Below are 11,933 nucleotides of genomic sequence, written 5' to 3' on the forward strand. Positions count from 1 at the left end.
TGAACAAAAGAGGAAAAATACATAATTTTTTGTGTCAAGCTGGGGATAATATCATTTTTTATCATTTCTCCACATCAAGAAAAAAAATACCCTCTATTCAAACTCTGAATCATCACTGATGACAGGAAACATTCTCCTCAGGGATCCTCCAGCCTCACACTGCCTCACACTGCAGACACAGAAATGTGCTAGCAAATGAGATCCACGCAGAAATTGCTTTGCATCACAAAATTGCTTAAATGTATGTCTCCTGAGGGATTGTATTGTAGTTTTCCTTGGAGTATGAGCTTTTCCAGCTGATAACAAAAAAAATCACAAAGACACTTCAAGTCCCGGTGGAGACATTTAATATAAGATGACCACAGGTTACAAATCACAGAGTACTGAACATTTCTCTATAAACACAATCCTGTTATGTTGCAGTCCCGTTGTCAGTGTATCTTCTTTAGAGGGCTCCCACTTCGATAATAGTTCATTATTGTCCAGCCAAATGCAGTTATGATTTTTGGCCTTTGTATTTATATTGAGGAATGCAACAATAAGTGAAATGAGCCAAAATGACAGGCAGTATTTAAGAAACACAATGACCAAACACATCAGATAGTCCAACAGTAAATACATCTGAACAAATTAAACACTGTAACAACAGTAATAGAAAAGATCAGAGTCTCTGTTTGCACTCCCCTCAAATGGCGCTCTCACGGCTGGACCGGTTTGGATCTCTCTCTGTATCATTGTTTGCTGTTAAAGGGCTGCTTTTTGGTGATGATGACTCTGTTTTGCTGTCACTGAACAACATGAACCTGTCCTGGCTGGCGGGACTCACCTCTCGTTTCATTGGCAAAGTGTTAGCATTGCAGGAGAAAGACTCCGTTATAACCGTGTTATTTTCCAGCTCTGATGCCGTGGTGGTGTTGCAGTAATACTTCCGAAACCCCTTTCTGAAGTGAATTGTGAAAAGGCCGTAGATAATGGGGTCCAGGCAGGCATTTACAAGCCCAAAGATAAACAGGATGTGGGTCAGTGATTGGGAGACCTTCCCTTCCAGGTCATCTGGAAAGAACCAGTACCAGAGACCCAGCAGGTAGTATGGAGTCCAGCAGATAATGAAAGACAGAACAATCACTATACTCATTTTCAAAGTTCTCATCCGGGCTCTGGGGATGTTATTCTTTGACCGGCGCAGGTGCACTTCATTGGACGGCACTGTGAGCAGAATAGATTAGAGACACAAAGTAAGACGTAAATTCAAAAACTTGAGTTAAAAAACTGTGTGTGTGTGTGTGTGTGTGTGTGTGTGTGTGTGTGTGTGTGTGTGTGTGTGTGTGTGTGTGTGTGTGTGTGTGTACTTAAATATGCATACATTAAATCTGTTTTTCAATTGAAACCATACCAAACCATGTAAAACATTGTTGTTTAAATACTTGATTCTGATTGGTTAAAACCCTGTCACAAACAAGTTTTATTTCATGCCAACAAAGTGTTTCCAGGGACAACCTGATTCCACACATGAAATCAGACTGATCGAAAGGAGTGCTGCATATTTTACTTCTGCCTGTTGACACTGTGACAAAAACATCCCTGTTAAGCATTCAGAATCTGTCAACAACATGGAGGATATTTTTGATATTAATTCTGATTTATTTGAAGAGCACAAAACTTTAGATTTGTGGTTCATTGCTGACTAGTCACCTGCAAAGAAAAGAAGCAGAGAGCAAGTAAACACTTCAGAAACAGCCAGAAAGGTTAAAAGATGAGGACCTGAATAAAAGAGATGTAGACCATCTGCAGGGTTAGACAAGACCCTTCCACTTCACATCCGAACCCTGCTCAACAACTCGGGATTCTAATTCTCTGTAACAACATGCCCACTATACATTATCACCTACTGAGGCAGATTTCAAATGATGAGGGTACTCTGTTAGCACCTTTTTATAAAAACCAAGATGGCTGCTGCCGAAGACACTACAATGCTGCTCAAGGAGTTTTAATCAAATCCTGGTCAGAGGAACCAGACCAGGATTTGATTAAAAAATGTTTTGTTAGTGGTGCACAGGCCACCTCAGTAGTCCTAGTCAAGTCAATAGTTGTCCACCTCATAGACAATTTGTCCAAAAATTGGAGCCACACCTGCAAGCTAGGTTAGGCAACTCCTGATGCAATGATTTCACTATTGACATGCATCATTCTCACAACCACCTTGTTAATGTCCTCCTATTTTGGCGGTCCATTTAATCTGCAAGATTTTGGGTCTCTCCCCCTGCTGTCATTACTACCAGTGACCTGCACCTCCCCAGCATCCACCAGCAGGCTCAGGCTAGTCTGTTCAAGATATTATCTCACATAATATATAATAATAAGTCTGAGAGGATGAGATTTGGGCCGCAGTTATTCTGTACAAGAACTACTCAATAACATAAACACATTTCCATAGTTTTGGATCCAATTTGCACTCACAGTTGTCTTTTCCCAGTCTCTTTGAGATCTCGCAGAAGATCCTGGTGTAACAGGTGCACATGATAACCAGCGGCAGCAGGAACAGACAGGAAAAAGTGAACATGTTGTAGGCCGTTTCATGCCAGTGAGTGACAAAACTTCCCCGTGTGGTGCACTGAGTGAAGTCCTCAGGATGGACGATGGTCACATTGTGAAACAGGAATAACTGAAAGTTTAAAACACAAATTTATTATACCACACCTAATACCAGAAATATACCTCTCTTTGATTGCTGCTCATGGGGACATAAAAGTAAAAAGAAATGTGGGCCTCTTTTTTTTTATCTGTGTATATTAACAGTGATAGTTTCTATGATCACCTATGAAGTGTGGGCCGGTTGCTTTGCTGCACTGAATGAAAACGAAGAGAAATATATCTCAGTGTTAAATAATTAATGTATGCTGTGACCAGAATCAAGCCTGATATAATGTTCAACATTTGCCTCTATGGAAATAAACTTGGATGGTAATGGTTCAGTAGCACTATCGCCTCCTGTTCAAATCCTGACCTGAATCCTGGGGTCTATCTGTGTGGAACCCTAATGGTTTTCCTGTGGAAAGGTTCTCTGCGGGAATGCCTAATGTAGTCCAAAGACATGCTATTAAGGGTTAATTAGTGACTCCATATTGCACATAGGTGTGAAAGTGAGCAAGGATTAATTAGTTTTGTCTATATGTCAGCCCTGTGATAGACAGGTGACATGTTCATGGTGTACCACCTCTCCTAATGACAGCTGGGATCAAGCTAAGTGGTGTAGATGGTGGATGAATGGGAACAAACTAACTGCTTTCTTCATTTATTTCATTTTGATAATGTGAGGATAACACGCAGATACAAATGCTGTCAAAAGCTTTCGTGGACGACATTATTTATGGACCAGTACTGAGAGTGGTTGAGTTCCTCCATGCATGAAACACCACCATCTTTCTGACAGCCTCTCAAGAAAACCTGATTCTACGCTTGTTGAATGTAAATCTGAGCTGACCTCTGGCCTGTGTATGAAGTTTACCTGAGGGACTGACAGCAGGACACTCATGCTCCATGCCACAGTCAGCATGACTCTGTTTCTCGTCCTGGCTTTATTGATAGCCAGAGGGTCGAGGATGGCTGATTGCCGATCCAGACTGATTACTACGGTGACAAAGGCGCATGAGTACATGGCCTGCAGCTTGAGAAACATCAGCAACCTGCAGGCAAAGTCCCCAGCCAGCCACTGCACTGTTATGTTCCACACAGCATCAACAGGCATGACGATGAAGGTGACCAGCAGGTCAGCCACCGTCAGGTTTATGATCAGCACTCTGACATGAGATTTTCGTTTTCCATCAGTGTGCGCCGCCCACAGCACAGCCAGGTTACAGAAAGCTGACATGCCGCAGAGGATACAGGTGATGACGACTCTGACTTTGGCTGCTGTGGTGAACGTGGGCAGCTGTAGGGCGCTGCCCCCCACTGACCAATTGGACGGGGGCGGGGAGAAGTTGCAGCTGGCATTCGGGTGGCGGTCTGTGGTTAGGTGATACATGGTGGCTGCAGAGTCACACAGAGAGATGTTCATCTTCAGGAAGACGCATTCTGCTCATTCAACCTGAAGATCAGCGCTGAGAAGAGAGAAACAGAGAGGCACAAGAGGGATGAGTCAGAGGCTGTGAAATGGCAGTAAATCATCATAACAATTGTGTAAAGAAATACAAACTATTATAGCAGCTCATGAATATTGGATAGTATGAATAGCCTCACTTATGTAGCAATTCAATGAGGTGGAACGATGGAGATGTCAAACCATTTAACATTCTTTTTGTATGGTTAAGTTCGTATTACAAACAAACAGGACAAAGTTAATAAATCGGAGAGAACAGGACAAATATTAAATGTCAAGACAGGGTAGCTTGATAAATAACTATGCAAGACAAAGAACAACTCAGCATACAGAACTGAGTCATCCAGCCTCTGTGAGTTTCACGATGTGTTCTTTTGATCCGCATAGAAAATACATTGAAATTCCTTTTTTTTAAACTTGACATATTATGGCACTAATTAATCTCAAATACATCTAACGACGGTCATATGTGGAGAACAGGTGAATAATGTGTCAGTCAGACGACATTTATTCGGCAGATGTTCTTGCTCTGCAACCAGATCACATGAACGTCCCCACAATGTAAAGCTGCTCACATGCTCCGCAGATTGCATTTTTTAAAGATGTGCTGATTTCATCTACACAAGTCAGATTTGACTTGTTTTCATACACCACCAGTGAGCTCCAGTATACATAGTTTAGTATCCGTAAAGACAAATAAAGAAAGTTTATTTTTATTCCCATATTCCACACTTCATGGACCACATCAGAGGAAACATACCAGAGGAGAAATTATGTCCACGACTGTAAGCGTCTCGTGAGTAAAAGCTAACTTACCGCCATGTGCAGTGGTGAGCTGTGCGTCTTGATTTTTACGCACGAGCTGGATCCAAAATATTCAGAAGTCTCGGCAGGGAAAAAGCTTTGTCGCACTTAGGGTCTGCTTCTTTTCATTAAACGTGATGCAGATAGTTTATCAAGGTAGCGGATAACTGCTGCCCAGCTCCTCTACTATCCAATGCGTCATGTGCGCCTAAGCTGCTCCACCTTCACCCATATACCAAACCCAGCCGCGTAACACACACCCCCGGGGTGTGGTCTGACCCCATGCTCATTCACGTATTCGGTTATTATTTGAGAAGAATTCAAATATGATTTGAGAATAAGGGAAAACACATTTGAGGTTGATTATCAGCAGAATTATGAAAAAACATAGACTGTATATATAAGTGAAAAAAGCCTGTTTTGATTTATTTATTTTTTTAAATAGATAATACATCAATAAAATTCCAGTTTGGAGTATGTCTGTGCTGTGGCAACCCAGCAAAGATTGATCTATTTTCTCTATTTTCTCTAGGGCATGGTTCATGAGGAGACAGACAGCTGAGATTCAGAGCTGCTTCAGGTCAGGTTCCCAGTCAGGTTAGTCCTGTAACAAAACTTTAATGATAAAGACAGCACAAACTTTTAATTCAGATGTCTCCATTATGGTTAAACATTGTTTGAAGCTTATAATCAAAGGTACCTTGTCTGTTATAGAAATTATTTTCCCAAATTTTGGAAGCTTATTTCCTGTTCAACTTAAGTTTATCAATGAGATCAATATCGCCATGTCCACATGTAAAGGTACAGTAAGCTCCAGGTTAGCCTAGCTTAGCATAAAGTCTAAAACACTGGGAGAAATAGCTAGCTCAATTTGGTCCTAAAGTGAGTAAATCATATTGTATTAAAGCTCCTGGGAGAAATTTTAAGTGTGATTTGGTGCCCCCTGTGGACAAAGTAGTACATTGAAAACAACACTATAGAAATAATCTTCTTGCTAAAAGTTGTCATTTTTGCTTTTTTCATATGGGCATCAGTGTGTTTTGCAACAAGCTGAATTCTCCTTGAGAGCTTTAAAACAACAGCCGCTTCTTTAAGATTCCAATATCTGTTAAAAGTCATGTTTCTCTGGCAGCGGTTTTCCCTCTCACCGCCATGTTGTTTTATCTAATGACATAATTGCACTGATTTAATTCATTTGCCTTTAATTGAAGTGATTATAAATGCCGACCTACGTTTCCATGGCAATGTCCTGTACATTAAACAAAAGCAGGTCATGGCAGTGAGGAAAGGTGACAGGGATTAATCAAAGCAGTCAACTTCTCACATCACATTTCGGTTCAGTTACTCCAGTTTTTTATTTTTTAAATGCTGCAACAGAAAGGGAGAAATGGGTGATGTTATCAGGATATTTGCATAATCAAAGGGCCATTAGGATTCATGGTGGCTCTATGAAATGAAACCGAAGTGAGGGCACATTTTATGGCTCAGTGAGGCTGATGAATTAAAGCTGTCTGCTGTTTCTATATATTCCCTAAAGTCATTAATGTCAGCATCAATTCTTGTTTCCATGAATGCGAATATGAACCAGATTTCAACTGCAAGTGAAACCACACGTTAAGAAAATACTACAGACCATATTCAAGAGTTTGCAGAAGTCTGTTTTAAAACTTATTTTCCTTTCAGTATTTTCTCAACCCACAAAGGCTAATGAAGGCCAGTGGTTTTATTTACAAAGTTGAAATGAACACTTTGAGATGATTACAGTACAGAACAACGGTAAAATATATTTATGTGCTGGTTGATGGCAGTATCCTCACTCTGACATCTCTCCCTAAGCATGTTCACTGCATGTGTGTGCATGATTGTATGTATATACTGTGTGTGTAGCATGTCCAAAAAATAGCACGAGCGAAAAAATTGAATTTCCCCCCTGGGATTAATAAAGTATCTTTCTTTCTAATCTTTCTATTTTAAATTAGCCAAAATTCACCACCTTTTACCACCTTACACCACCTTTGTGTGTAAGGGTCTGTTTTTATTTATGTTCTTTTCCCATTGCTTTTTCCTCTTGTTAGGGGATATATACTGTATATATATAACTCCTCCTCCATTACTTCCAAATCAGTTGCAAATTTGAGAAGTGTTGTCCCTACCCTTTTTTTTATGTGAAATGTTGTTGTATTTTGTGAAAAGTTTTTGTGTTTCCTGAAATGTTGTTGTGTTTTGCACTTTAGGGCCACCTTAGCGTGGAAACCCTAAGCAGTTATGCATATCATATTTTGTTTGTTGTCTTGAGATCTCAAGATCTGGTTTGCTCGGGATAATGAAACAACTAACTGATCATCTAGACAACAAAACTAATGAGATTATTTATTTTGTTCTTTTGCAACTCTGAGTATTCGAGTTATGATTATCAGACACTACGTCCACATCTCAAGGAAATAACATCAACACATATCACTGGAAGACAGGGTACAAAAAATGGATGCTTGCATGTGTGCATAGAGCTTCTTTACTTGTGAACAAGCAAGTATCAACAATCATTAGTGGACCACAGGGTCAGACACTAAGTCATCTATGTGAGTTAACTATTCGTGGCTGTTTGCTCACATTTTGAATAATCAGTGGGCAGATAGTCTCATTAAACAGCTGAGTGTGCAACTGCTCTAGAATCAATACTTACAGGTTGACTGCAACGACACACTCCATTTCAGTTCCCTAATCCAGTAACACAAGGCACACAACAAGTCAAGTCAACAAGCCTGATATTCAGCAAACCTTCACAACCTTCACTGGGTAGTTGATTTAACAACTGTTTCACAAGCAAACTGATACAAAGTAATAACTACTAACAGATTATTACTTCTTGTTAACTGAATTATTCATTCATTCAACACATACACATTCCCTGCACTCTTTCAACTCTATGAGTGTCTCTATGTTGCCACACAATTTAATTTTTTGAATATTAATCCGTTGATAGATGCTTTAGTGACCAGTTTGGTCCTAATGTGTTGGCTTGATCAATCTCAACAAAGAAGTTCAGTTGGATGTTGATGTAAATGGACAGTATGATTAACCTCCTAGCCCAGGCAGAGTGATACACAAAGTTATAAGTTCCTGTGCTGTTATACTGTTATACTTATATTAGAACTCATGAAATAGCTCTCTGTATAAACCTGTGTACTACTCAACTCAAAGCAAGCCTTTATGTTTTAATTGAATATTCAATCTGCTTTTCCTGCTTCTTAAACCTCTCTAAGGATAAATAAGAAGGTTCTCTTGTAAGATGCATCTTTGGAGGACCCCAACCGTTACTCTGGAATTACTATGATACACTACAACATGACTTAAAGCTTATTTACAGTATGACCACTACTACTACTTAACCAAGTTGTATTTCATATATTGCCTGTCAGTTCAGTGTTTGTCCTGCACATTAAAGGCACCAGATGAACATGAAAACATGAGTAATTTACACAAAAAGCTGTAATGGCTCTCTTTGTAAAGCAATATAAGGTGAAGGCTAGCTTTTTGCAGTTACACCATACTTGTAATGGATGTGTTATCATAGATTTGATATTTTTTTGTTAAGGCTTCATTAATTAATTAATACATTTTTCCAATTTTGTATTTTTCAAAATTAGTCTGCTTCTAAATTTGACATTTATGTGTATTTCGGGATGTCATTTGACCACCTGTTTATGGTCACTTTCAATGACATGTCATTATAATACCTGCTCTTTTGTACCAGTTAATTACATAATGAGAAAAACAAGACAACGTCTAAGGATTCATCTGGTGGCATTATCCTGATTAAAAAAGCAACATCCTCTTACTCATATGTCATGAGTTGTACAATCATACAATCAATGTTTGGTCCCCTTCCTTTCACAGTATCCTTGTTGCAGAATATGTTCTAAATCATTGAGGGTATTTAATTTCCCTCATCCTGATTTATAAAAGATAAATTGTGTTCAGCGCACAACCAGGAAGGTAGGGAACATGCTGACCCAAAACATGTCGTCATTTGTCACTGTGGGCTTCCGGTTCTGTTCATTATAAGCCCTTAAATGGAAGTCGTGTCACATTGCAACTCAATACTCTCAATACACGCTCAGTTGAATTCATAAGCTGAAAAAATAAATACTGTAGACTTTTTGTTAATTGGTGAAAAGGATTTATCTTTGGTTCATATGAGGACACATGCTCATTTTCATTGAGTATGGCCATTCAAAATGAAATCACACATAAGCATTTCAGGGAAATCATTATTCTTGTGTCCTATGTGCTCAATAGAAATTTAGTCTGCCCTTGAGACAGCATGCACTAAAATTTGGTATTAATGGAAATCAGTCTCAAGAGGAAACAGCTCTCAGTCTGAAAAGCCGGATATTGGTTGATTGGGCATGTGTCTTTCCTCTATGCCAGCTGAAATATAAAGTTCTAGATAAGGTATGTGAATCTTTGTGTGACTTTTATTTTTTCCTTTTTGAAATTAAGTTACAGCAAAACCCTCCACCCTTTTGGATGTATACCATCAGTTTTGTGATGTGAAGAAAATAACAGATTACTGGTCATTATAGATGTATCACATGTTATGCAGATGACATTCAGCTATACATCTCAAATAAGCTGAAAAACATCACATCATTTAAACTTAAACTCCTCAGCTCAATACATTTTTACATGGAAAATAATATTCTGCATCTACAAATGACCAACAGAAATTGTTGTTTCTCACCTGAGAATTTTTTTTCCTATAGGTAATGGAAAGTCTGAACTACTCATTCTCATTTTTACATCCTGCCCTCCCTAACAAAGGCATTTCCAAGAGCTCGAATTTGAGTCTCTACCATTATGATACATTTTTCTCCTGTTGCCACTATCTTAAGAAATATCTCTGACCTCTATCTGCCATGCTCACTGATAAGAAAAAAAAATACGTAAACCTAAAATATTGCTTTGATTATAACTATTGCAATCAAGACAAAACCAGGGTACAACAGCACCAATCACAAACAAAATAGTCAGTTTTCTGAGACGAACAAATTTGAGGGCCTCTGACCAGAGATTGTTTTGGGCTATTTCATGTAGTGTATTGTGTTCACTTGAAGAAAACAAAGCTCTGTTTTGTTGAATTGGCAAGATACTCAAAATCGCAGCCCCCATTTGGGCCTCTGAAGAAAGCACACAGGCTGTTTACCTTGGTGTCGTTTGATTTTTGTTTGGGTTTGAGACATAGGGAGTTACTCCTGTCTATAAGTTACACCGTTATTAGCTTGTTGACCCATTCTGAGCTGCTGGACATTGCATATTTCCTCAGGATTAGCTGAGCCAATATGGCATGCTTCACAGATATAACATCTCGAATGCATTCAGGCTACTGCATACAGGGGACAGTGCATCTGTTTGGATTTTAGGGTTATCAAGGTATCAATTCAGAAAAACAGTAGACTTTGAGTTGTCCTTAGATTCTCATAAAGTAGCTGTAATCTTGCACAGCGTTCTGTAACTATAAGAACTCTAAGAACCTCATGTTCTTTATGACAAGATGCCTGAAAGTCACACCTAGAAAGATTATCTAAATAAGGTAGGCTTTTGCTGAAAATAATTTTAGAGACATTGAAAGGAACTGTCCAAAAATCATGCAGCATATCACTGTAACACAAGGTTTATTATTATTGTATTATGCTGTTTTCCCCTCTACTTGTTACATCAATCTAGTGACTAATTAAGGAAACGGTGAATGGTGTTTTTCATTATTGCAATCCAAATCGTATTGTATTGGGTGAAGACTCTAAAAGGACTCAGCATAAAGCAACACATGGCTCGGAAAGACGTCAGCCAGATGTGTGTGGTTATGTGTGTGTGTGTGTGTGTGTGTGTGTGTGTGTGTGTGTGTGTGTGTGTGTGTGTGTGTGAGAGAGAGAGAGAGAGAGAGAGAGAGAGAGAGAGAGAGAGAGAGAGATGGAGGGAGAGAAAGGGTGTATGCCTTTTGTTAAAAAAATTGTGCACAGTTTTGCATACAAATAGGCAACATTACTACATTACATGCAGTGAAGATTTACATCTGACTTTTCTACAATGGACTCCGGCCAAATATCTACGCATACATCAAAATAAATTAATGTTGGGACTTGAATATTGTACATTAAAATGCATTGCAAAGATCATGACAGTCATTACTGAAAACAAAGGTAAGATAGCCATGCACTAAGTGGCACTTTATATTCAAAATCCCCATATGAGCCAGGTGCTGATGTTAGGGTCAGGCCAGGCGAGGCCAGGCAGCTGCTGTGTTTATCTGAACTTTAAATGCTGTGCAGCTTGAGGGGTGAGCTATCACCATATGGTTAGTCATAGCTTCTCTGCTTTTCTCTGGCATGTAAGGACAGTTGTTAAATCGCATGAGCCTTACGAAGATGTGATGAGCCTTTTTATTCACATTTCAATGTATAAAATTGTAAAAGGCAGACTATTAAATAAAATGTGTGAGAGTAACGTAAAGGAAATGAAAAATTCTGCCCACTAGCATGGGAAATCTACATTCAATACATGCGTGCTATGCATAGCCAAACACAGTCAATCATTGTAGTGTGCTACATTGAATCCACAAAATGAGCCTTCAATTAAAATGTATCCTGAGAGGAAATTGCTTCTTTTTAAAAATTTTGTGTATACAAAATTGTTTATATAGAAAGCGACCATGTTAAACTAATTAATTTTAAAAAGCAGCTTTAGAAAAGATTTGATTACATCCTTGACAAACAAGCTGACTGTCTATTAACTAATTGACTCAGAGGAGGGTACTGTTGTCATGTGTAGATATGGCAAAAACATGACCACGGCTTCACCATGATCACCACATTCAACTCCCCATGGTGATCTGCATGAGTCACATGTCAAGTAATTTGACAGGGTTCCCACTCTTTTCCAGAGATCATTTTCCAGGACATTTCCAGGACATTTTCATTGATGATCAAGCTGGTATGACAGTCTAAATTTAGTTCCTAATTTAGCTCCTAAATAG

The 11,933-nt window shown here is 39.0% G+C and overlaps 1 protein-coding gene across 1 annotated transcript; it reads right to left on the reverse strand.

Moving 5' to 3' along the window:
* Positions 1 to 339: 339 nt before the first annotated feature.
* On the reverse strand, positions 340 to 5,108 carry LOC117809993 (putative gonadotropin-releasing hormone II receptor). The gene is made up of 4 exons (XM_034679519.1): positions 4,913 to 5,108; positions 3,506 to 4,097; positions 2,458 to 2,662; positions 340 to 1,206 (listed from the first exon to the last, which is right to left on the reverse strand). The coding sequence occupies exons 2-4, from the start codon at positions 4,052 to 4,054 to the stop codon at positions 686 to 688; spliced, it is 1,275 nt and encodes a 424-aa protein (XP_034535410.1). The 5' UTR covers positions 4,055 to 4,097; positions 4,913 to 5,108; the 3' UTR covers positions 340 to 685.
* Positions 5,109 to 11,933: the final 6,825 nt, after the last annotated feature.

This window comes from Notolabrus celidotus, chromosome 3 (genome assembly GCF_009762535.1).
Source record: "Notolabrus celidotus isolate fNotCel1 chromosome 3, fNotCel1.pri, whole genome shotgun sequence".
In the NCBI taxonomy this organism is placed as follows: domain Eukaryota; kingdom Metazoa; phylum Chordata; class Actinopteri; order Labriformes; family Labridae; genus Notolabrus; species Notolabrus celidotus.

Excerpts from the sequence above, each read along its gene's own strand:
- LOC117809993 (XM_034679519.1), bottom strand. The coding sequence starts at position 4,054 with ATGAACATCTCTCTGTGTGACTCTGCAGCCACCATGTATCACCTAACC. Across the intron at positions 2,663-3,505 it reads TCCTGCTGTCAGTCCCTCAG|TTATTCCTGTTTCACAATGT; the intron begins GTAAACTTCATA and ends TTAAACTTTCAG. Across the intron at positions 1,207-2,457 it reads GAGACTGGGAAAAGACAACT|TGCCGTCCAATGAAGTGCAC; the intron begins GTGAGTGCAAAT and ends TTCTGCTCACAG.